Below are 27,366 nucleotides of genomic sequence, written 5' to 3' on the forward strand. Positions count from 1 at the left end.
TACAATAGGTGTGCAATATATAGGTCATTTTATGCAACCATGAAAGAATCCACTGATGGCCACAGAGACAATAAGGGTGCAGTGACTAAGTTTTTCCAATTTGTACAGCAAATTCTGTACAAAGAAATAGCTGAATACATTGAATGTTACCACCATTTTAGAAATATATTGTGTGAAGTTGCGGCTCGATTCAGTACATAGTATCCAAGATTGAGTTAAATGATTAATAAAGGAAACAGGAAGTCAAACTTACTTTCTGTCTGTCATTTAGGGCAATTACAGGAACTGTTAGAACACCACTGAAAAAAGCAGCAAGACTCCATCTTCTTTATTGCAGTTTTAAATTTCTGCTCAAGGAACTAATTTCTCACCACTACATTCATCTGTCTGAAGTTCTCACTGTCTGTAAGCAATGTAAGTACAAGCTCCGTCTCGCTCGCTAACTGATTCTCTTTTCTATGATTTTTTAAAATGGTGTTTATCAATGATTTTCTCTGAAGTATGCAATCTTGCTCATTTTTTACTCTGCCTGCACCAGTTACACCACCAACAATTCCCTCTGAAAAGGTGTTCCACAATCTGAAAACTGTAGAAAGAAACTTTCCTAACCTCTCTTGTTCCTGATTCAGAATTCCTTTCCTGTTTCCTCTTCAAAGGTAATTCATTATTCTAAAAATCAATTTCAATTAGTTTTATCCTCTCTGCCCCAGTGAAAATTGTCCCAGTATAGGAACATAAGAATTAGAAACAAGAATAGATTATATAGTCCTGTGAACCTGCTGTGCCAGTCAATACAATTTTCTGTCCATCCACTACTTATATCCTTTGATTCTAGGAACAACGAAGAATCTGTCTATCACAGCCTAACTATTTTCAACGGCAGAGCATTCACAAACCTTTGGGGTAAAAGATTCCAAAGATGTCATTCTCATTGAAATCCTAAATGATTGACTGAGGCTGTGACCCCTTGTTCAAGTTTCCACAGACAGAGGAAACAATCTCGTATGTTTACCTCTTCAGATTGCATAATTAATGAGATCACCATTTATTCTTCAAAACTCTAGAAATAATGTACCCAGACTATTCTGTGTCATCCCAAGATGATCCTCGCATCCCAGGAACCAATGCAGTGAACTTTTGCTGAACCAACCTTAATAGAAGTACGTCCTTAAATATAGATAAAATCTGCACACAATATTTCATTTGTGGCCTGAACGAAGCCCTGTACGATTATTTGTGAGACTTCTTTATTTTTGTACTCCAATCCCGCTGCAATAAAAATCAACATGAATTTTACCTTCCTATTTGCTTGCTGTAACTGTATGCTAGCTTTGAGTGTTTCTTGTATGAATACTCCCAAGTGCCTCCAAACATCTACATTTAGTTGTTTTGTGTTTTATTTTTAATTGTTCTGTTTTTCTTGTCTTACTACAAACCACATTACCACACATTGTTCACCTTCTGCCTTTTTGTCGAACAATTAGTCTGCCTGCATCTCTTTCCAGCCTCTGTGTTCTTCTCCCACTTTACATTCCCACTTAGCTTTGTAATATCAAAAACTAGTTGCATTATTCTTGGTCTATATTGTAAATATAGACTATAAATAGTTGAAGTATACCACTGATCCTTGTGCAGCTACACTAATTACTGCCTGCCAACTTGAAAATTATCCTGACCTCTGCCTTAAGTGGGTGACCCCTTATGCTGATATAATGCCTTCTGATCCTTGACTCTCCCACAAGGGGAAGAAATCTCTTCTCATCTACCCTGTCAGCCAAAGAATCTTAAATGTTTGAATAACGTTGCCTTACATTCTTTTAAACTCTAGTCAATACAAGCTCAACTTGCTGAAAATGTCCTTATAAGAAATTCTCATCCGTATCCGGAATCAACCTCGTGAACTTCGCTGGACTGCCTTCAATGCCAGTCTATCTTCCTTTAGATAAGGGAACCAAAACTTTTCACAATATTCCAGCTGTAGACTAATGTATAGTTTTAATAAGACTTCCTCATTTTATAGTCAACTTCCTTTAAAATAAAGGTCAATATTTTATTTGCCTTCCCTATTATTTGCTAAACTTAGATGCTAACATTTAATGATGGCTGGCAGTAATGACTGAGGGCAACTATGTTCCATGTTCATTGGAGCATCCAAATACAGACATCATCATGTAAAATTTATGTGTGAAGTCACACAAAAATGCATCACTGTGTGCATGAGCAGGGAAGCCCGTAAGATTTTGAGCTGGGCTTTCATGGTGGGAGAATGAAGAGGGATGCCAGACATGGGGTGTGAATCCCTGGAGCGAATAGGTAAGAGTGCCTGGATGTCAAGGGTGATGTTGACAAGGAAAACCAGGAGGGGGGGGGAGAGGCGAAAGAAGGGCAAAAGCTCTAGGTGCCCTTAACCCCCTCTCTCACTTCCACACTCTGCACAGCTCTCTTTCCCACTCTCCAACTTCCCATCTGGTTCTCTCCTGTCCCAAATCCCTACCACATCTACTCCCGATCTCTTCTCCCTCACATCCTTAGTCCCAAACTTGTCCCCATTCCCATTCCTGATCTCAATCTATTTCACCCCAACCAGTCCCAATATCTTACTTCCTCTAGTCTTGATATTTCCCTTCCCAGTCCTGATCTTTACTCCCCCACCAAATTCTCACCCAGAAATTTGCAAATGTGCGATTTAAAGCAGCATTTGGCATGCATTGATGTCAGCGAAAATAGCCTTTTGTGATTCATACATGAGCATACCCAAATCCCTCTGTGCTGCAGATTTCTGCAGTCTTTCCCTATTTAAATAATATTCAGCTCTTTATTCATCTGCCAAGGTATATAATCTCATATTTTCCACATCATGTACCCTCTATCAAGTTCTTGCACATTCACTTCAGCTGTCTATATCCCTCTATGCCTCTTTATGTCATTTTCCCACTTGCCTTCCCACCTATTTTTATACTATTCCCAACGTGGCAATAGTTCGTTCACTTTGCTCATTCAAATCATTAACATATATTGTAAATAATACTGTGGCCCTCCACCAGTTATATGTTACCATCTCAAAAATGTCCCTTTTTTCCAATTTTCTACTTTCTATTAGTTAGCCAATCCTCTGTTCATGCTAATATATTGTTTCAAATACAATGGACTCATCCTATTAAGTAGCTTAATGTGAGGCACCTCAGTGAACACTTTTTCAAAATCTAAACATATGTACTGCTACCCCTCTATCTATCCTTTTTTTTTACCTCCTCAAATGACTCTAATAAAATTGTCTGGTATAATTTCCCTTTCATGAAGTCTTCCTGACTTTGTTTGATTGAATAGGAACATAGGAATTACAGTGCGAGTGGGCAATTCAATCCTTTGAGCCCACTCCACCATTTAACATGATCATGACTGATCTTATCCTGGTCTCAACTCCACATTCCTGCCTGTCCCCCTTGACCCTTTATCCTGCATTTCATCAGAAACATATCTACAGAGAAATCTTGATTATCTAACATTCAATTATCCAAATATTGGATTATCCGGCAAGATTGCAAGGTTCCAATTCTTGACTAAACTATGTTATCCGGCATTCGATTATTTGGAATTTAATTAACCAAATGAAATACTCCCTGCATGTCCTTTGGATAATTGAGCTTCCTCTGTATTTCTTTCTTGAATCTGTTAATTGATTCTGCCCTCACTGCACTCTGGGGCAGTGATTTCCGCAGATTCACAACCTGCTGGGAGAAGTGGTTTCTCCTCATCTCAGTTTTAAACCTACCTCTTCTCTGACTTCTTGTTTGAGACTGTCCCACATTTATTCAATGTTCACTTTATCAATCTCCTTTAGCTTTTTATACACCTCAATCAGATCCATTCTCATTCTTCTGAACTCCAGCATGTTTAAGCCCAAGCTATTTAATGCTCTATGTATTTCTGCTTATATACCCTTGATAACAGTCTCATTTTCTAAATAGCAGATGTTAGGCTAATTGGCCCATAGTTACCTGCCGTTTCTTTCTCTCCATGTTTGAATATGTGTGTTACAGTGGGACTTTACTCAAATCTAACATCCTTAGAAGATTACTACTAGTGCAACTACCACCTCTGAAGTTAATTCCTTTCATAGAATTAGATGTAATCCATTCACCAGGTCCACTGAACTTATTGGCCTTTAGCTTTATTATTTTCACTGTCACTTTTACTCTCATGATTGCCTCCCTACATTGGGTCTCTTGATTCTTTAATATTTTTGGAATCCCATTAATGTTCTTTACCGTGAAGACTGGAGCAAACTATTTATTGAACTTCTGTGCCATTTTCTAGCTCCACATAATGTCATTGTCTAAGGGGTCTATACTTACTTTGGCCAATAAAAGCAGAGGTCCATAAAGCATAAGAGCAGATGTAGGCCATTCAGCCCATTGAGTCTTTTCTGCGATTCAATGATATCATGGCTAATCTGATAATCATCGACTTCTCTTTCTTACCTTTTCCCAATAACCCTTGATTCCTTTACTGATTAAAATTTTGTCTATCTCAGGCTTGAATGTACTTAATATCCCAATCTCAACAGCCCTTTGTAGTAAAGAATTCCACAAATCAAAGTGTCAACCCCACAATGTGCTTTTCTACAATCAAGTATTCATTCATCACTGTTCTTGGTTTCTTGCCAATAAACCAACTATTTTATCCATGCTGTCACAGTACTCTTTATTTCATGGACTTTAATATTTCTGGCAACTCTGTTAAGTGAAACTTTATCAATTTTGGTTTGGAAATTCATGTACACCACTTCAACCTTTTCATTAATTAACTGCACAATGCTTTTCTAGACCAAATTTTAAAATAATGCTCAAGTTAAATTTATATAGCAGAGGTAACTTATATAGATCCTTGGTTGTCTTCCAGAGTTCAACTGTATCAAGTTACCATAACTCTCAAACAGGTGACCGAGGATAACCTGCTTATTACGATGGCAATGGGTAAGTGTATTACAGTGAAATGCAAAATGGTATGTTGGTATATGAATAGAGGACGGCAGGGTCTGGGATACAAGGTGCTATGGATGGCTACTGTAGGTGGCTGGAGCCTATGAGAGGATGAGAGGGGTGAGGGCTCGAGTGTCTTACAACTATGAATAGAACTAGGAGAAAGTGAGGACTGCAGATGCTGGAGATCGGGGCTGAAAAATGTGTTGCTGGAAAAGCGCAGCAGGTCAGGCAGCATCCAAGGAGCAGGAGAATCAAAGTTTCAGGCATAAGCCCTTCTTCGGGATTCCTGAAGAAGGGCTTATGCCCAAAATATTGATTCTCCTGCTGTTTGGATGCTGCCTGACCTGCTGCGCTTTTCCAGCAACACATTTTTCAACTATGAATAGAGCTCAATCAATGGCCTGAAACATGGAGCTGAGCTTTTTATTCGCCCTACCTTGGCAACAGCCAACCTCTATTGCCATCTAATGCCTACTTCAGAAGGTGGCTGCTCCCCAGTAGAGTCATAGAGTCACAGATTTGCGCAGAATGGAAACAGACGCTTCGGTCCAATTTGTCCATGCCGAAAGATATCCCTACCCAATCTAGTCCCACCTGCCAGCACCTGGCCCATATCCCTCCAAACTCTTCCTATTCATATACCCATCCAAATGCCTTTTAAATGTTGCAATTGTACTAGCCTCCACCACTGTCTCTGGCAGCATCTTCTGAGGTCTCTTTTATATCTTTCCCCCCTCACCCTAAACTTATGCCCTCTAGTTCTGGACTCTCCCAGGGAAAAGACTTTGTCTATTTATCTTATCCTTGCCCCTCATGATTTTATAAACCTCTAAAAGGTCACCCCTCACCTCCAATGCTCCAGGGAAAATAGCCCTAGTCTAATCAACTTCTCCCTATAGCTCAAATCCTCCAACCCTGGCAACATCCTTGTAAATCTTTTCTGAACCCTTTCAAGTTTCACAACATCTTTCCGATAGAAAGGAGACTAGAATTGCATGCATTATTCCAACAGTCGTCTGATCAATGTTCTGTACAGCCGCAACATGACCTCCCAACTCCTGTACTCAATATTCTGACCAATAAAGGAAAGCATACCAAACGCCTTTTTCACTATCTTATCTAACTGCGACTCCACTTTTAAGGAGCTATGAACCTACACTCCAAGGTCTCTTTGTTCAGCAACACTCCCTAGGACCTTACCATTAAGTGTATAAATCCTGCTACAATTTGCTTTCCCAAAATGCAGCGCCTCACACTTATCTAGTTTAAACTCCATCTGCCACTTCTCAGCCCATTGGCCCATCTGATCAAGATCCCGTTGTAATCTGAGGTAATCTTCTTCGCCGTCCACTATACCTCCTATTTTGGTGTCATTAGCAAACTTACTAACTATACCTCTTATGTTCACGTTCAAATCATTTATATAAAATAGTGGACCTAGCACAGATCCTTGTGGCACTGCACTGATCACAGACCTCCAGTCTGAAAAACAACCCTCTACCATCATCCTCTGTCTTCTATCTTTGAGCCAGTTCTGTATCCACACGGCAAGTTCTCCCTGTATTCCATGAGATTTAGCCCTGCTCACTAGTCTCTCATGGGGAACCTTGTCGAACGCCTTACTGAAATCTATATAGATCACTTCTACTGCTCTACCCTCATGAATCCTCTTTGTTACTTCTTCAAAGAACTCAATCAAGTTTGTGAGACATGATTTCCCATGCACAAAGCCATGTTGACTATCCTTAATCAGTCCTTGCCTTTCCAAATATATGTACATCCTGTCCCTCAGGATTCCCTCCAACAACTTGCCCACCACGTCAGGCTCACTGTTCTATAGTTCTCTGGCTTGTCCTTACCACCTTTCTTAAACAGTGGCACTATGTTAGCCAACCTCCAGTCTTCTGGTAACTCTCCTGTAACAATTGATGATACAAATATCTCAGTAAGAAGCCCAACTATCACTTCCCTAGCTTCCCACAAAGTTCTAGGGTATACCTGATCAGGAGCGGGGGATTTATCCACTTTATGCGTTTCAAGACATCCAGCACTTCCTCCTCCGTAATCTGGACATTTTTCAATATGTCACCATCTATTTCCCTACATTCTATATTTTCCATGTCCTTTTCCACAGTAAATACTGATGCAAATTACTCGTTTAGTATCTGACCCATCTCCTGCGGTTCCACACAAAGGCCGCCTTGCTGATCTTTGAGGGGCCTATTCTCTCTCTAGTCACCTTTTTGTCCTTAATGTATTTGTAAAAACCCTTTGGATTCTCCTTAACTCTATTTGCCAAAGCTACCTCATGTCCACTTTTGCCATCCTGATTTGTCTCATAAGTATACCCCTACTGCCTTTCTACTCTTCTAAGGATTCATGCTATCTATCCTGTCTAAACTTGACATATGCTTCCTTCTTATCTGGCCCACAATAACCTCAAAATACTAGGTGAATCAACTGACTTTTCAAAGTTGGGAAAGCAATATTAGAAAATGACCCAACTCATACATCCCAAACCAAATTTGAAAATGCAGCTTGTTTGTCTTCTTCACATCTTGCTTCCCTATCTGAATTTTTTTAATCCTATTCATGTTTAATAGCAAAGTTTGATACAGTTAACCTGTCCCTTAATCCAATTCACTTAATTGATTATAAATAGCTGAGAATTTTGTACTAATCTCTTTGAAACCAACAGTGGCCATCCTGAAAATGAGTCATTTTGTCATGGCTCAATTTCCTGTTATTTAGCCAAACTACTATCTATTCAAATATATCATGCTCAATACCTTGATCTTGTATCTTACTTAGTAACTTTTTAAGTTGCATATTACTGAATATCTTGTATGTCCAAATACACCATATGCATTGTTCTCTCTATCCATCCTGCTTGTTACATCCTCAATGAAGTCCAATAAACATGGCAAATACGGTTTCCTTTTCTTAAAACTATGTTGATTCTGCTAGATTGTATAATGATTTCCTAACTAATCTGCAACTCATTCCTTAATAATGGATTGCAACGTTTCTGCAATGGTAGATATTAGGCTAGCTGGGTGGGGAGGCGGCGGTGGGGGGCTATGATTTCCTGCTTTCTGTCTGCCTCCTTTATGTTTGCTACATTTATGATTTTCAAATCCACTAAGACCTGTCCAGAATCTCAGGAATTTCGAAGGAATACCACCGATGCATCTACTATTCCTAAAGCCTAATACTCTAGGATGCAAGTCATCAGGTTTAAGGAACGTATCCACATTTAATCCCATTAGTTTTCTTCATACTTCTTATATGGTGATAATGACTTTTAAAGTTTCACCTGACTTTTCTCCCATGATTTTCCACTTTTTTAGGATAACATTTCTGTATTGTGCAATGAAGACAAGTGCAAAATATTTGCTTAAAGTCTCTGGTATTTCTTGAGAGTCAAAGAATCCCTACAGTACAGATAGAGGCCATTCAGCACATTGAAACTGCTCTGCCCTTCCGAAGAGCATTCCACAGCCTCACCCTATCCTCGCAACCCTGCATTTGCCAAGGCTAATCCACCAAGCCTGCGCAGTCCTGGACACACGGGGTAATTTAGTATGGTGATCCACCTAATCTGCACATCTTTGGCCTATGGGATGACACCTGAGCAGTTGGAGGAAACCGAGTTGACACAAGGAGAACATAACTCTATACAGTCACCCAAGGTTGGAATCAAACCTGGATCCCTGGCACTGTGAGGCAGCAATGCTAACCATTGAGCCATCATGTTGCCTATTTCCCATTCTTTAAAAATTTTTAAAAAATTTTCATGGCATGAATGTAACATTAAATAAGCTGAGTTTACATTTACATTGTACAAAATTTATTTTGAAATGAATATTGGTTCCCTTTATCATGCAGTTTGAAATAATCCTTTTTCAAAATCTTTTACAATGAAATCAATAATCAACTTGAATGACAAAACATTAAAAGTATTGGGAATTACTTGCTAATCCATTCACATTAGAAAATTAAGGAAAAAATTACAATAGGGAAGATAGGTTATAAATTACCTGTTTTGGTTTCAAGAAGTTATATGCAGAAACTGCAGAAAAAAGTATAACATTTAATGGCCAAATATGAGGAAGAAACATGATCAATACACAGCACAAATATGGAAACTGAGAAAGGTCTACATGGTACAAAATCCTAGGCTCACAGTCTAGACAGGAGCTGTTCTTCAACATACCGGCTATTGCTGATGACACCAACCAATACTGGATCACTCCCTTACTGAATGGCAAACAGGTAAGAATGGAGGTGGACACTAGAGTGGGTGGTTTCATTGATACTTGAAAGTGTGCATCAGTAGCAGCTGAGTCATGCAGCACCGCAACCCTCAAAAATTGTACTAAGAACATACAGAGGTAAAGCAATGTTCTTAGTGGGTTGTATCAAGATGAATGTGCAGTTATATAGTCAGTCTGACATTTCTTTCCACATTGTCAAAGAAAAATTTCCAGCTTTATTAGGAAGAAGTTGGTTGTAGAGGATTGATCTCAACTGGACTGAAATAAGTTGCTTGTCAGATTCTACAACTGACCTATCACAAACTCTAAAGAAATGTGCTGTTGTTTTCCATAGGAGTCTGGGAAGCTTGGAAAAGATCAGTCAAGTTGAAAATCAAGGATGAGAGAATCAAACAGTGATTCAAGGCTAAATAAGTATCTTATGTAATCAGACCAAAGGTTGACACAGAACTCAAATCAAACAAAAAGTATGAATTGAACCAGGATGGCACGTTATTGAACCATATAACTGATCTGTTAAAAAAGATCGACAATGCCCACTACACCTGTGACATTGGTAATGCACAATGAAGAGCTCACCTGGCAGTTGCAGCTTTGTCTGTGACTTTCAAACAAAGTTTAAGGATGAATAAGCTCAACAGGATGATACTGATATCCTACATTGTGAAGCTAGCAGATCAGATAAAGCAGTACAATGAACAAAAGGATCCACTCTACTTCAGCGTAGTACCAAATATAAAATGAATCAAAAAGTATCCGCCACTGAGTTTATTATTCATAAACTTAAACCAGAAGATAGTGGAAAATGCACTTGCAACATTTGAGACCAACTAATCAGTATTTCTTTGAAAATTAATGCCTTTCTGGTCCTTTTCAAACAACTGCTTTAGAACAAGGAACCTGATGAAATTAGCACCACCACTTTTCGCTGTGAGCTTACTAAGCCTTACGTTCCTGTTATGACACGGAGGTGAACCCCTCTGTTACTTACACCCAAACATGCAGAAAAGCTAGCATCACCTCGTAATATGTTAAAATATGAGTGACAGAGAGCTCCCAAATTCCACTATTTAAAGAAAATATAACCAATTTATTTTTTAACTCTAAAAGGTCTGTAGATTGTGAAGGAGCAAAGATAGTTGTGAGTATAGTGATGTGCTCTTCCTGTCAGTTGTGGGAGTTTAGGGAGAGTTTCTATGTTACTGATGACTATATCTGCAGAAAGTGTCTTTGGTTGCGAATCCTATCAGATCACATGGATCAATTGGAAGGTCAGTTAGAGGCAATAAGGAATTTACAGGAGCTCGGGGTGTGATGATTGGCAGTTATAGGAATGTAGAAAAGTCACAGATACAATCAGGTTTAAAGTCTGGTTGAAGATTTGTAGCTAGGGTGTCCGTTGTTGTGGTTCTGTTCGCCGAGCTGGAAGTTTTTGCTGCAAACGTTTCGTTCCCTGGCTAGGGAACATCATCAGTGCTATTGGAGCCTCCTGTGAAGCACTGCTTTGAAACATCAAAGCAGCGCTTCACAGGAGGCTCCAATAGCACTGATGATGTTCCCTAGCCAGGGAACGAAACGTTTGCAGCAAAAACTTCCAGCTCGGCGAATAGAACCACAACATACAATCAGGTAGATGGGTTAACTCCAGGAAAGGTAGGAGGATAGGCAGGTAGTACAGAAGTCTCTTGTGGTTATCCGCATCTCAAACATGTATGCTGTTTTGGAAAATGAAGGTGATGATGGACTCTCAGGGGAATAGCCAAGTTCCCCAATAGTATGGAGAATAGCTTTAATGTAATGAAGGATATGTCGAGTTTTAAGCAAACGATTGTGATAGGCAACTCTCTAGTTTGCAAATGATACCAAAATTGGAGAAGTAGTGGATGGCAAAGATAGTTATCTCAAAGTACAATGGGATCTTGATCAGATGTTCCAATGCGTTGAGGAGTGGCAGATGAAGTTTAAATTATAAAATTTAGATATATTTTGAAAAGGTAAATCAGAGCAGGACTTATACACTTATTGATAAGGTCCTGGGGGGTGCTGTTGGCAAAGAGACCATGGGGTACAGGTTCATAGTTCCTTGAAAGTGAAGTCACAGGTAGATAGGATAATGAAGAAGGCATCTGGTGTGCTTTCTTTTATTGGACATAGTATTGAGTACAGGATTTGGGAGGCCATGTTGAAGCTGTACAGTACATTGGTTAGGCCTCTTTTGGAATATTGTGTGCAGTTCTGATCTCTCTCCTATTGGAAGGATGTTGTGAAACTTGAAAAGGTTCAGTAAAGATTTACAAAGATGTTGCCAGGGTTGGAGGTATTGAGCTACAGGGAGAGGTTGAGTTGGCTGGGGCTGTTTTTCCTGGAGTATTGAAGGCTGAGGAGTGACCTTATAGAGGTTTGTAAAATCATGAGGGGCATGGATAGGGTAAATAGACAAGGTCTTTTCCCTGGGGTGGGTCCAGAACTATAGAGTATAGGTTCCGAGCGAGAAGGGAAAGGTTTAAATGGGAACTAATGGACAGCTTTTTCATGCAGAGGGTGGTGTGTGTATGGAATGAGCTGCCAGAGGAAGTAGTGGAGGCTGGTACAATTACAGCATTTAAAAGCCATATGGATGGGTATATGAATAGGAAGGGTTCAGAGGGATATGGGCCAATTGCTAACAAATGGGACTAGATTAGGTTAGGTAGCTGGTTGGCATGGATGAATTGGACGAAACGGTATTTTTCTGTGTTATACACCTTTTCTGACTCTATGACTCTAAGTGAACATTAAACAACAACTATTCATAACTCTCAGTCCCCTTTCTATTAAATGCTTACTAATCTGCCCCCAATTCTATAACAATATGCAGTTCCAATAAAACACTTATTAAAATTCCATCAATTAATTTCAAAACCACACAGCTGCTGTCTTCACCTGTGTCTTCCAGCTGAGGATCTCCCTGGGTCATCTTCTTTCTTTTTGCACGAGAATATGAAAAGGTACCTTTGATAGAGAGTGTTTTCTAATTTCTTGGAGAGCAAGATGTTAGATCTCCAGGCTTATCTCTCTTAATGGCAGATACTCTTTCTGACCAACTTTCAAAAGGGTCGCATTTTATATACCCCACAATATTGGATCGACTCATTGGTTCGATGTTGATAAACAATAAATTCAAACTCAATTGGGTTTTAGTTTCCTGGGGCATAATTTAAACTGATTGGTTAAATTTGAATTGTTGTTAAAACAGCAACCAAAACTCAGGTATCCATTTCACAGCCAAAGATACACATTTTAAATTTTTCAGTACACTCTGGGACTGCTGTCTAGTTATATACAGGTGTACACATGTGCTTGTAAGCTCTCAATTCAGATTAGCATTAAAGGTACAGTAAATAATTAGATTAGATTCCCTACCATGTGGAAACAGGCCCTTCGGTCCAACAAGTCCACACCGACCCTCCAAAGAGTAACCCACCCAGTACATGCCCTCAACTTCATAACATCTCACCTTAAGAAAAAAATGGACCATCATAATGAAAAAAAGCTTTGTTTTTGAATTCTTAATCCCATTAAGATGAAATACATAGGTAACTTATGCATTTCATATTAATTTCTGCACATATATATGACTTTGGAATCTGTCCAATCTCATCCACATTTTTTAAAAATCCACAATAATGCATCGGCTGTCACATTTTTATGACCTGCAATCCGTACAATTTGTAAATTAAAAGTCTGTAACATAAGACTCCAAAAACGTAATCTCATGTTTTTGTCATTAAATCTTTCCAAAAATATAAGAAGATTATGGTCAGCGCACGCAACCATCTCTGACACATTGTTCATCACATTTACATTAAAATGTTGTAAGGCCAGTATCATACTCAATAATTCCTTTTTGATGGTAGAGTATGTTCTCCGATGAGTTTTGAATTTCTTTGAAAAATACCCATTTGGCCATTCAAGTCCATCATCATCTTCCTTTAGCGGTACAGCTTCAACGCCTATATTGCAAGTACCCATTGCAACTTTGAAGGGTTTCAAAATGTTTGTGCAGCTAAAATTGGTGTGGTGGTTAATATCACTTTTACATTCTCAAATGCTTCTTGGCATTGTTCAGTCTGTTGAAACTTTGTGTTCTTCTTTAGTAAATCCATCAGCGATGGCATAATGCTGCTGAAGTTTGGAACAAATTTTTGGTCCGCTTAGTCCCAAAAATCAAAGCACCTCTTTCTTCGAGGATGGTAGTGAAAATTACTAGATGGCCTTCGTCTTCATGTTCCTTGGTGTCAACCTTCCATAACTGATGTTATGACCCAAGAATGTTACCTTTGCCTTCGCAAATTCAGTTTTCTTTAAGTTTATTACCAGTTTTGCTTCTTGTAATTGTTCAAAGAGCTCTGGCAACTCTACCATGTGATCTTTCGATGACTCGCTAAAGATCACTACATCATCCAGATAAACTGCACAATTTGTTAATCCCACCACAACTCTGTTCCTGAGTCTTTGGAATGTGGTCGGTGCATTCTTCATTCCAAAGGCCTTTTGGGGAAGCAAACACAGATGCAAATTGTCTGATAAAGACACCTGCCAAAACCCATGCAGCAAGTCCAACTTTGTGATGTAAGTGGCTTCACCAACTTTCTCTATACAGTCCTGAAATCTTGTAGGAGAAAGTGAGGACTGCAGATGCTGGAGATCAGAGCTGAAAACTGTGTTACTGGAAAAGCGCAGCAGGTTAGGCAGCATCCAAGGAGCAGGAGAATCGATGTTTCGGGCATAAACCTGAAATTCCTGAAGATGGGCTTATGCCCGAAACGTTGATTCTCCTGCTTCTTGGATGCTGCCTGACCTGCTGCGTTTTTCCAACAACACATTTTTCAGTCCTGAAATCTTGGTATTGGATAGGAGTCCAATTTTGTTATGGCCTTCCGATAGTGGCCTTCCAATAGTACACATAAAATCATTGAGTCCCATCAGGTTTGGGAACCCATGCGATCGGCAAACTCCGCTCACTCTGACTCGATTCAATGATATCTTCATTAAGCATTGCATCTACTTCCTTCTGTACCTATGTGGTTTTGAGAGGATTAAGTCTGTAGGGGGTATTGTTTTATCAGAGCAGCATTCCCTACCTCTACCTAATACACAATAGTATTAGACATCCTTGTCTTATTCCTGCATATGTCCTCATACTGGTATAACAAACCTTTCAACTTGGTTCTTTGGTGCTGAGAAAGATAGCTCACTAACTTATCCAACTCCTCATGGACTTTCTCATGATTTAAAGTATTCTGAGGTACATCTAACTCCACAGCAACTGGTTTTGATTCCTTACTCTGCAGGGTTATAACTAACACCACCTGTTTTTACAGTTCCCTGTCTCTATTTAGTAAGGTTTCAACATTGTCACATGACATACCTGATACCCCCATTTGGCATCTTTACCAGATAGCTTACCTGACTCAATTTTTTCTCAATTTACTAGGAACCATTAAACCTGGTGTTAAAGGGATCTTCTACCATTAGTGACATTATCAATATGTCATTCCTGTGGGAAACGTCCAAATTTTAGAAGTTGTGTCTGCAACCTTCTTCATTCTATGCTCTGCTCTTTTCAGGTGCTGTTTAGCTAACTCACCTACCCGATTTAGTATCTCCCTCACCTCAGATACATAATCCAGGTGTGAGATCTCCAACTTCGGTCCTCTCAATTTTTCTTTAATTAATTCAAAGGCCCTCTCACTTGATGTCTGAAATTTAACTCAAATGGAGTAAACTGTGTAAATTCATTTGGGGCAGGTATAATGGCAACCAATGCAAATGGGATACTTTTATCCCAATCATTCAGGTAATCCTGACAGTACGCTCTTAACATGGTCTTCAGGGTCTGATGCCACCTTTCCAAAGTTCCCTGGGATTCAGGATAGTATGCACTTGATTTAAAGGCCTGTACGCCTAAGCTATCCATGACTTCCTTAAATAGCCTAGCAGTAAAATTAGACCCTTGGTCTGACTGAATATCCCTAGGTAGCCTATACTGCGTAAAGAAAGCTACCAACTCCTCCAACACCCTTTTTGCATTAATATTTGGTCATGGAATTGCCTGTGGAAATCTGATAGACGCATCCATTATGGTTAGCAAGTACTGGTTTCCACTTTTAGTTTTAAGGAGGGTGCCCTTCTTAAACCACCGGCACTGTAATTTTATGTGTCCCACTCCATTACAATGAAAGCACATGAGGCCTTTCACTTCATTTTCCACCTGTGGTAAACTATTAGGTGCTCTACTCATTGTTTTGTAGTGAAGAATCTCCCCTTCTCCCAATTTCTATGCCTCACAGATGAAATTCCTGTCAGAAGCTAAATTTCACCTTATGCACCAAAGAATATTCATCTGCCATCTCTGCAGCCTGTCTTACTTCTTGAACTTTCTGTTCATCCACATGAATTCTTATCATCTCTGTAAGTGAATTTTAAACTCCTCTAGCAGAAAATCTTTCTTAGAGCCTCATAGATCTTATCTATTTTTAAGGCCTGCACCCATCTATCAAAATTACTATGTTTAATTCTTTTGAATTCAATGTAAGTCTGACCTGATTCCTTCTTTATGTTTCTGAACCGCTATCTATACGCTTCTGGTACCAATTCATAGGCATTCAAAATAGCCTTTTTGACATCTGCATAATCTCTTGACACCTCATCTGACAGCGCTGCAAATATCTCATTAACTCTGCATGCCAGCTTAATCTGAAATAGCATTACCTACAAATTCTCTGGCCACTCTATCTGCCTAGCCAATTTTTCAAATGAAATAGAAAAGTCCTCGACATCTTTCTCATCAAAATGTTGCAATGTTTTAACATATTTGTATACATCACTACCGTCCCTCCATCCTGTTAACTTTGCTTTCCTGACTAATTCTCAACTTCTGAGGTTCAAATTCTTCTCGCTTTCTTTTTGCTCAGCTAAGAATGTTCTCTCCCTTTCTTTTTCCTCTGTCTGTTTCTCTCTCTCTTTCTCTTTCTTCTCTCTGACTCTTTCTACTAACATGGCTTTTCATTCCCTTCCTTTATCTTCTAACTCCATTTGCCTCAATTGGAGTTTTTCTAACTCTAGTACACTTAGCTGTTTCTCTGATTCACCTAAGTGCTTGACCAACTCCATTACAATTTCAGCTTTCCTTTTGTCCCTGGTTAAACTCAATTCTAAACTATTTGCTAATTCTAAAAGTGTGTCCTTCCTCTGTCTTTCTAAACCTTCTTGGCAAATTTGGGAAGCATCTTCAAACCCCAGAACTTGCTTAGCAATGTTAAAAGCCATTTCCCTCACTTTTAATTTAACCAACCACAAGTAACCGAAATTAAACAGATGTTTTCACCTGCATTTTATTTAAAGATCCAGGACACTTATCAGCAAGTGTTTAAATCTCCTCAGATCTTTCATACCCCAAATCTGTTCAGAACTGTCCAAATGTCAGATTGGATCTGTCTAAACCTGTCCAAATCTCAGACCCAAGCCCCCAAAGTGTTACGACATGGAGCTGCACTCCTCTATTACTTAAACCCAAACACTCAGTAAAGCTTGCCTCGCCTCTTAATCTGTTAAATTATGAGTGACAAAGAACTTCCAAATTCCACTATTTCAGGAAAATAACGTCGATTTATTTTTTAACTCTAAAAGTGAACATTAAGCAATGACTTATCACAACTCTAGGTTCCTCTTTATCTTAACTGCTTACTACCTGCCTCTAACTCTATAACAATATGCTGTTCCAATAAGACACTTATTAAAATTCCATCAACTTAATTTCATAACTGCACAACGCTGTCTTTTCCTGTGTCTTTATTCTTCTGGCTGAGGATCTCCCTCAGTCATCCTTTTTACTGTATGTTTCATACGAATAGGTACCTTTGAAAAAGAGTGTTTCTTAAATTCTTAGAGAGCAAGATGTTAGCTCTCTAGGCTTATCTGCCTCAATGGCAGTTTCTCTCTCTGACCAGTTTTCAAAAGGTTCGCATTTTATATACCCCTCAACTTTGAATTGTCTCATGGTTTGATGTTGGCAAAACAATAAATTCAAACTCGATTTGGTTTTAGTATCCTGGGGCATAATTTAAACTGATTTGTTAAATTCAACTTGTTGTCAAAATAGCAACAAAAACTCAGGTATCCATTTCACAGCCAAATGTTACATATTTTCAATTGTCCAGTACACGCTGGGACAGCCATCTAGTTATATACACAGATGTTTGTAAGCTCTCAGTTCAGAACAGCATTCAATTTCTCTTAATGATACAGTACACGCCCTCAACTTCATAACACTCCCATATAGTGGAGATAGCAGACTGTGGTGCTTCATCCCAGTGATGAGTACAAAATGGGTTCTGTTGTTGAATTGTCAATCAGCGATCTGAAATGAGATGTGGGAGAACATACTTCTGAATCAGGAAATTAACAGACCACAACATCCCTTAAAATGAAAGAAAACCCGGCAGTTTTCATGAAATCCTTGGATGACATTGCTGGAGAAAAAAGAGGAATGATATCCTGGACTGTGAGGTTTCAAAAATAACTCAAAAGTTAATCCTATCTGGAAAAAGGATGACTTGGTTCTTTGTTCAAGTGACAAATGTGAAGTACTGCATGCTGGAAAAGCACTTTCTCTTATAGGACATGACCTAAATACCAAACCACATGAAAGTGATGCTGGATTGCATACTTGTGACATAGGCACCAACATTGCAAGTGCTAGTCCATGATTTGAATATTAGAATCATGAAATGGCTAAAGACTACAGAAATCAATGCAGGCAAACAGGGATCTTTTGTATGCAGACCTTTTTATGAAAGCTAAAGGAAAACAGCCTCAGCCTGTTCAGCCTCTCCCTACAGCTCAAATCCTCCAACCCTGGCAACATCCTTGTAAATCTTTTCTGAACTCTTTCAAGTTTTACAACACCCTTCTTATAGGAAAGAGACCAGAATTGCAAGCAATTCCAAAAGTGCTGGAGAAGTAATTTTCATGCATGAAACCTCAGCTCGAAACTCTCATTGATGGTGAAAGGAAAAGAACAGCAGAAATCACAAAGTGACTTGAGAACTTGATAGCGATAGTTGGAGAAGAGATTGTAACAAGCTGTGAAACCGCTCAGCCCAATTATTTAGTTTAAGGATTACAAAAGAATTAGAATGAGTCACACATACAGAGTATTAGCAACTGTTACATCATGTCACTACAAAGAAGTCAGAAGAGTACGCATATGAAACAGAAACTTCTAAAATCAGATCCACTATCATTGTACATAAGATGGTAAACCGATTTACCAAATAACTACAGAATATAAAAACTGAAAAGAATTGCCACTCTTGAATGTGAACAGGTCAGCCAATAGAAATGGTTATCTGGAGAACAGGGAATGGCAAGACAACATCTGCAATGCACTGACAACTGCACAGGAATTGATGTCCTCTGAAACATCTTACCCCTCCTGACTATTGTATATATGATTATAAATATTGTGAATCTCTTTTCATTACAGGAACCTTTGATGTAAAGGGGGAGGAATATTGTGTATTTGTTGGACGGTCACTTTAAAAATAAATCTCCTTCTGTTGTTAGACATTTCAGCCTTTCGGTCCTTCTTGGGAATATAACATTAAGTATCATACAGTGACTGGCATATATTGACACGGAGTCAGCTTGCGTCCGGGAATTTAAGCCAGAAAGAATAGTATATGGAGCTGCATCCTTCCTTCACATGTTCATCCAATCAGTGTAACTCTTCCTACTTTTCTAGGAAATCATCAAATGACCACTGCCACAGTAAAAGCAGAAACTGGGAGCAGCATCATCTCACCAGTTATTGAAAACTCTACAGTTGAATCCATGCCCATTACAATAAATGTGGAGTATGTTTGCAAGAGCAACCAAGGTAAGATATCACTAAATTTACAAGTATCAATCAGCAGAAACTATGGGCATCAACAACGGGCTGGGGGGAGCAGAATTCAAGATGATGGCAATCTGAAGAGATCAGCCTTGCTGAGTTCTGCTCCCTAACCCTGGGTAGTAATACTTTTCACCCCATCCATTTTAGTTTTTTGTTTGGAAAAGAAATATTGTTAAACGTTAATACAACCATTTAAATCCATTTGTGTGGCGTGTGACAATGACTAAGGGAAAGAAAACGGCCAAGTCTCAACACTTGGGACGCTCAAAAATAGCTGTGGGTCCTTGACTGCAACTAAATGCCTGCACAGCAGAACATCATGGACGAACTCGGAGCGATCTGAAAGCTGACCCAGGAGATGAGAGAAGAGACTTATAATCAACTGGAGCCCATCTCAGCCATCCTGATAAAGAGTTGGAAGGGCTTGGGAGTGAGTTGAAAAGGTTTGGCGACGGACCACAGCATCGGAAACTGAGATCAAATCCTTGGTGGGTCGGATCCAGGCCCTTGAGAAACAGGTTTGGGCCCTGACTGAGCAAGTTAATGACCTGTAAAATAGAGGTAGGAGAAAAATATCCAGGTCATTGACCTACTGGTTGGAGTAGAAGGTGGGCAGTCAACTAGTTTTTTTGAAGACTGGTTGCCACAGTTTCTTGGTTGGGATGCCGAGATGGACCAGATAAACGTTTATAGACCAGAGCTCACTGGGTGCAATGCGCAGATCTGGTCAGAGTCAGTGTAGCCACCCGGTTCTGATATGATTTCAATGTTACATGGATAAGCAGAGAGTCATGGAAACTTCTAGAAGGTTGGGGAGAGATCTGCAGGCCCTGACTTATCAGGGAACTTAGATAATGTTTGTCCAGGACTTTTCTGTAGCAGTGATCTATAAGAGGAAATCATTTGATGATGTTAAGAGAAGATGAAAGGACCTCGGTATTCAATATTCGATGAGATACCGAGCGGTGCTTTGTATTACTTACAAGGAGACTGTCTGATTTCTTGCAGTAAGCCAAAAACGTTTTGACACTTTAAAATAATGTATTTATGGCCATGGACAATTAGTGTCTGTTTTTTTTTTATCTTGTTTTTATTTCTTGTACTTTCACTCTTTTCCCAAAGAAGCTGTTGTTGATGGGATTTTTTCTGCCCGAACTGAAGTGATATTGATATATTGTTGGGGGTGGGCAGAGTGCTCACTGTTTTTGTTATATCTTTGTATTTACAATGTCCTTTGTTTGGTTTCTTCCATTGCTTGGGTTTGGGATGCAGCTCGAGCTGGAAATGGGGATGGAGGTGTGTGTGGGAAAGTAAGCGCCCTCTGTGGACAGGAGGTAGAGTCCCCATTTAAGTGCCTTTTGTGTTTTGTATTTAGTTTTTTTTTGACTTTTTTTGTAAATAGGCTCTATGAGTCTCCTTTTGAGTTTGCTCAGCGTGTTGCAAGACGAATTCTTCCTCTCGACACGTCAAAGGTAATTGTAATGGATCATGGTTAGCAGCATTCTTAAACGGAGCACCTGGAATATAGAGGGATTTATTCACCAATTAAAAGAAAAAAGGTGTTTTTGAGCCTGAGAAAGGAGAGGGTGGATGTTGCCCTGTTGCAGGAGACTCATCTTAATGACAAGGAACCCTTGCAGTTGCAGCAGGGTGGGTTTGATCAGGTATTTTTCTTGTCTTTTAGTATAGGAGCAGAGGAGGGGCAATACTCGTCGGGAAGGGTCTCCCATTTAATTTAATAGATTTTAAAGATAAGTATGGTCAGTTTATTATTCTTAAGGCCTTTATCTATGGGGAAGAATATGGTATTTTGAATGTGTACTGTTCTCTAGCCCATCCTCTTAAATTTCTGATTGATGTACTATATAAGCTGATGGACTTGGCATTGCAGTGTGTTATTATGGGGGGGGACTTTAATTACCTTATGGATCCTGTGCTGGATAGAATGCCCAAAGGCTTCCCAAAGCTTTCTTCACAATCTAAGCAGTTGGGTGATCTAGTGTGGAAATGGTTGGTAGACATGTGGAGATGTTTACACCTCATGGGCAGAGATTTTGCGTTCTTTTCTAATCCTCATAAATACCACACAAGAATTGATTAATTCCTAACTCCCATGGCTTTTTTAGATTTGGTGGTATCCTGTTCGATTGGGAATATTGCCATCTTTGATCATGCAGCAGTGTATTTAACGGTTAAGATTAAGGGTGATGCAATGGGCTCACGGTACTGGCGAATGGATCCCTTCATCTTCAAGGACAGCAGGTTTGTAGAATATTTCTCTTGGGAATTTGAAGCTTTTTTGGCCACCAACTCAGGTACAGCTAGTAATCCGTCTATTCTTTGGGAGACTGCTAAGGCCTATTTTAGAGGGATAATTACCTCATACTCAGCCAGCCATAAGTGACAGAAGGGAAATTAGCATTGTCTGCTTGAGCCACGACTGAAGGCAGCTGAGACGGCATTTTATAATAAATCATCAGTGACTAAGCTGCAGTGGATCACAGCTCTCCGATCCACCTTAAACTCCATGCTTATGCATAGAGAAAGGAAGGAACCTTCGTTTGCGGAGCAGAGGCTGTTTGAGCATAGTGATAGGCCATGTAAATACTTGGCATATTTGGTCAGGAACAAGAATGCTTCCCAGTCTATTGCTTCCAATAGGGAATGGAATGGGACTCTTACTTACGATGCTAAAAAGATCAATGAGGCAATTTGGAGGTTTTACCCAGAACTTTACCAATCTGAATGCTGTGAGGACAAATGGCATAAGATGGAGTCGTTTTTTAGGAATTTGGATCTTCCTGGTGTGTCTGCTGAGCAGGCGTCTCTCCTTACTGCTCCATTAACAGACCAAGATATACAGGAGGTGCTGAGGCAACTTCAAAGTGGTATGGCGCCTGGCCTTGATGGCTTCCCCAGTGAATTTTATAAAGAATTTGTAAACATACTGTCAGGGCCGAGGCTAGACATGTATAACTATTCAAATTGTCGGGATTGCCTCCCGCTATCCTTGAGAGAGGCTAATATCTTCTCCCTTCCTCAAGAAAGGGACGACTTCAGAAGACTGATACTTACACTCCCATCTTGCTTTTAAATTCTGATTTTAAAATGCCATTGAAGACTATAGCATTGAGGTTGAAAAGGGTGTTGATCTCTATTGTTAAGAAGGATCAGGCGGGCTTTATATAGACAGTTCCAATACTGTTAGGAAACTGCTTAACATGATTCAAGTGTGCCAGCAACGGTCAGTTCAAGGGTTGGTGGTTTCCTTGGACACATTTAACCAGGTGGAATGGCCTTATCTTTTTTATTACCCTGGAGTGATTTGGCCTGGTTGAAGGGTTTACTAGATGGGTAAGGGACCTTTATAGTAATCCTCTGGCTAATGATATAAGGTCTGATAATTTTAATATTGGTAGGGGCAGTCGGCAAGGTTGTCCCCTCTCACCTTTGCCCTTCACATTGATGATTGAGCCGCTGGCAGAGGCCATTCGTGGGGACCCTAATATCGCTGCCCCAAAGGTAGGACAGAAGGTGCATAAGATAATTTATATGTGGATGATGTTCTCATTTTTCTTTTGAACCTAGCAGTTTCGGTGCCCTATTTGATGCAATGTATTAATTCGTTTGGCTTTTTCTCAGGGTACAAGATCAATTTTTCAAAATCGGAGGCTATGCCTAAAGCGGGTCTTAGGGGAATACTGGATGTTGAAGATGGATTCCCCTTTAAGTGGGCAGAGGGAGGTTTTCCTTATTTGGGCTTCTCTGTTACCCCTAGCTTTGATCAGTTATTCAGGGCTAGTTTTGCTCATTTGTTTGACAAGATTAAACAAGACCTACTCATAGTAAGGTTGAGTTGCTCTTATTAAAATGAATGTTCTTCCTTGCTTATTATACCCTCTGAGGATGGTTCCCTTGCTTTTTCCTAGACAAATGTTTTGGAAATTAAATGGTTGGTTTAGTTCTTTTATTTGGCGCTATAAGCGGCCCCTTATCAAGCTTATGAAATTGCAAATGCCCCAGGGGTTGTGAGGAGTGGATCTCAGATGTCAGAAGATATCATTTGAGCTCCCTTTTTTCTTTTGTGAGTGATTGGGCCTGTGAGGATGAGATTGGATGTTGACACCTCCCAGTCAAAGTGTCCTCTTATTAACCTGTTGTTTCTGAACAAAATCAGGATAGTTGTGGAACATTGCCGCAATCCAGTAGTTGTTAATACTGTAAGAGCATTGAGGGCATTCAGACAGATGGAGGGTAATACGTCTAAAACATCTTTCCATACTCTCATAGTTGGTATTGCCAGGTTTCCAGCCAGCAACATTGGGTCCCAGGTTTAAGTCCTGGGTGGAAGGGGAGTCTCTTGATTGGGTGACCTGTTTGAAGATGAAACATTAATGTCATTTGATCAAATAACCCGTAAGTATTGTTGTGGGGAAAATCACCAACCTTGGAGCCAGTGCTGGGTTCAACGACAGAGTTTATTGTACAAGGAAATACCAGAACTCTGGGTACAGAGAAACACCAACAACACAATGGTCAGCTGCGAGTCTTCTCTCCACCCAGAGGACATATAATTTACTTTTATGCATTTAGTAATATAATAGGTCAGTGATGAGGTTATTGTCTTCGTAACATAGTTTGTTTATTGTAAATATTGCAAATCGTTGATAGCTTTGGTGCAGTCATTGTCAGTTCCAGCTCAGTCTGAATTAATTTTAGCACAGTCATTGTCAGTTTCAGCGCAAACATTATCAATTTCAACATCTGGGTGGAAGTCCATTACTGTAGTAATAGGTGCTAATCACTCTTCCTGAGGAGGATGATTACTGTAGCTCTGGCTATTAGCACTTTGTATTGAGTCCATATCAAACAGCTAGCATTTATATCAAAGGTCTTGACTGGACCCAGACACTTCGGTGGGCTGTATATGCTACTTATATGTATTCTCTTCCCCACCTGCCTTAAACTAATCAACTAGGTTGTGAGTGTATTGTGCTGGCATCCAGGTGGACCCAGGCAGAATCTGTGTTTGCTCTGCTGTCTCTCTCCATATTGTGGTCTGGCGGCCTAGTGTCAGCCTGCCCCGTGCCATCTCCCACTTCACTATGGATTATCAAGTAGGGACCTCTTCTGTTTTTTTGCCAATCGAAGATTTTATCTGAAAAGAGACTACATTTCTGACTGTGTGTTATAGATCTGATATGGAAAAGAGGGTGCTTCAGGCTAAGAGCACTCTTTCAGTGAGTACTCTCTATCATTTGTTGGGGGGAGGTTCCTCAGGTGACATCAAGCGATTATGGGAAGTCTGGGGGAGAGAGTTAGGGGTGGAGATCACTCTGGAAACTTGGGAGGACATTTGTGAGAAGATTTCGATATGTAATAGGACCAATGCTATGCAGTTAAAGATTCATCACAGGGCTCGTCTGGCCCTAGATCGTCTTGTAAAATTTAAGCAGAGTGTGTCTTCAATGCGCCCCAAATGTAAAATAAATACAGATGCCCTCACTCATTGTTTGTGGCCTTGCCACAGGCTCAGTACAGACTGGAGCACTGTGGCAGGAGTAATAGAGAGAGTCTTGAGGACCGAAGTCAAGGTGGATCTGCTTTCTCTTCTCCTGGGTTTTGTGAATTTATCTCCCTTGGATGTACATGAGAGAAAGTTTTTTGGCATCCTCATGTTTTTTGCGAGGAAGAACATTCTGATGTGCTGGGTGTCTGAGAATCCCCTGGTCTGACAGGGTGACATAAGTTAATTATGGAACACATTCTTTTGAACTTTCTGACAAACATGGTGCACCAGAAAATTGACAGTTTTTCTAAGACATGGCAGTCCTTCTTGAATTATTTGGAAGCAGATCTGTCTGCCATTTTAACTAGGGCTTTTGTCTAGGCATGATGGTTTGGTTTAATAAGCCTAATGTCCTAATGATCAAACGTGGGTTTAATAATTGATGCTCTTGAAGTTCGAGAGTTGAGGCCTTGTTACGCTGAGTGGCGTTATTTATTTACTTATTTATTTATTGATGTGTAATCGGTGTATTTGTCAATTCTTTGTGGAGTTGTCTGGTTTATTGTTTATTGTTGTTTTTGTTGTTACAATGTTATATTTTCATATTTTTGTATTTTTATAGTTTTGTAATGAAAATTTTTTTCAAATAAAAATATTTTAAAAAAAGGGTAGAATAATTTCCTTTGAATATTATTAAATCAATGTCCTAGACATCTCTTATAAAACATAGAACATTGCAGCACTGGGTAAAAACAATGACTGCAGATGCTGGAAACCAGATTCTGGATTTGTGGTGCTGGAAGAGCAGCATTCAAGGAGCAGCGAAATCGATGTTTCGGACAAAAGCCCTTCATTAGGAATGCTGCCTGAACTGCTGTGCTCTTCCAGCACCACTAATCCAGAACATTACAGCACTGGACAGGCCCTTTGGCCCTCAATGTTTCGCCAATCTGTGAAACCAATCTGAAACCCTTCTAACCAACACTATTCCATTTTCATCCATATGTCTTTCCGCTGACCATTTAAATGCCCTTAAAATTGGTGAGTCTACTGCTGTTGCAGTCATGCCACTTCCACCATTGCTGACATCAGTTACCAAAGCACTGTCAACCAATTTAGAACAAAGAACAAAGAAAATTTACAGCCCAGGAACAGGCCCTTCGGCCCTCCATGCCTCAGCCGATCCAAATCCACTGTCTAACCGTATCGCCCAATTCCTAAGCATCTGTATCCCACTGCTGCTCACCTACTTGTGCATCTGTCCAGACACACCTTAAATGAATCTGCCATCCCTGCCTCTACTACTCTGTGGCAATGGTTCCAGGTATCTACCACCCTCTGTGTAAAGTACTTGCCATGTATATCCTCCTTAAACCTTTCACCTCTCACCTTGAATGCGTGACCTCTTGTTATTGAATCCCTCACCCTGGGAAAAAGTTTATCTCTATCTACCCTGTCTATCCCTTGATGATTATATAGATCTCAATCTGGTTCTTCCTCAATCTTCTTTTTTCTAATGGCAACAATCCTAACCTACTCAACCTCTCTTCATAGCTAGCACCCTCTATACCAGTCAACATCTTCATAAACCTTCTCAGCTCCCTCTCCAAAGCGTCCACATCCTTTTGGTAATATGGTGACCAGAATTGTGCACATTATTCTAAATGCGGCTGAATCAAAGTCTTGTACAATTTTAAAATGACCTGGCTGCTCTTATACTCAATACCCCGTCCGATGAAGGAAAGCATACCACATGCCTTCTTGACCACTCTACCACCTGTACAGTGACCTTCAGGGTACAATGGACCTGAACTCCCAGATTTCTCTGCTCATCAAGTTTTCCCGAGAGACTTTTCCGTTTACAGTATAATTTGCTCTAGAATTAGACTTCCCAAAATGCATCACCTCGCATTTGCCCAGATTGAACTCCACTGCTACTGCTACTTCTCCGCCCAAGTCTCTAGTCTATCTATATTCTCCTGTATTCTTTGACAGTCCCCAATGCTTTCTGCTACTCCACCAATCTTTGTGTCATCTGCAAACTGATCAGACCAACAATGCCATCTTCCAGATCATTTATGTATATTACAAACAACAGTCCCCCAGCACTGATCCCTGTGGTACACCACTGGTCACCTTTCTCCATTTCGAGAAGCTGCCTTAAACTACTACTTTCTGTCTCCTATTGCTCAACCAGTTCTTTATGCACCGAGGTAGAACACCCTGCACACCATGTGACTTCACTTTCTACATTAATTTACCATGTGGAACCTTATCAAATGCCTTATTAAAGTCCATGTACATGACATCTACAGCCCTTCCTTCATATATCAACTTGGTCACTTCCTCAAAGAACTCTATTAGGTTGGTAAGGCACAATCTATCGCACACAAAGCCATGTTGCTTATTATTGATAAGCCCATTCTTTTCCAAATATAAATACATTTTATCCCTCAGTACCCTCTCCAGCAACTTTTCCACAACTCACTGGTCTGTAGTTAATTGGAATATCCCTACTACCCTTCTTGAACAGGGGGAGCAACATGAGCAACCTTCCAGTCCTCCGGCACCTCACTTGTGTTTAAAGATGCTACAAAGATGTCTGTCAGGGCCCAAGCTATTTCCTTTCTCACCTCCCTCAGCAAGCTGGGATAG

General features: G+C 39.9%; 1 protein-coding gene across 3 annotated transcripts in view; it reads left to right on the top strand.

The window, feature by feature from the left end:
* Positions 1 to 394: 394 nt before the first annotated feature.
* The window catches only part of LOC132821615 (NACHT, LRR and PYD domains-containing protein 3-like), a 63,926-nt gene continuing 36,954 nt past the window's right edge, over positions 395 to 27,366 (top strand). For all 3 annotated transcript variants that reach the window (XM_060834291.1, XM_060834292.1, XM_060834293.1), the window contains exons 1-3: positions 395 to 414; positions 4,903 to 4,976; positions 19,050 to 19,184. In XM_060834291.1, coding sequence (XP_060690274.1) covers positions 4,967 to 4,976; positions 19,050 to 19,184 — 145 coding nt within the window. In that variant the 5' untranslated portion in view covers positions 395 to 414; positions 4,903 to 4,966. The remainder of the gene's footprint in view (positions 415 to 4,902; positions 4,977 to 19,049; positions 19,185 to 27,366) is intronic.

Source organism: Hemiscyllium ocellatum, chromosome 13 (assembly GCF_020745735.1).
Source record: "Hemiscyllium ocellatum isolate sHemOce1 chromosome 13, sHemOce1.pat.X.cur, whole genome shotgun sequence".
Classification (NCBI taxonomy): domain Eukaryota; kingdom Metazoa; phylum Chordata; class Chondrichthyes; order Orectolobiformes; family Hemiscylliidae; genus Hemiscyllium; species Hemiscyllium ocellatum.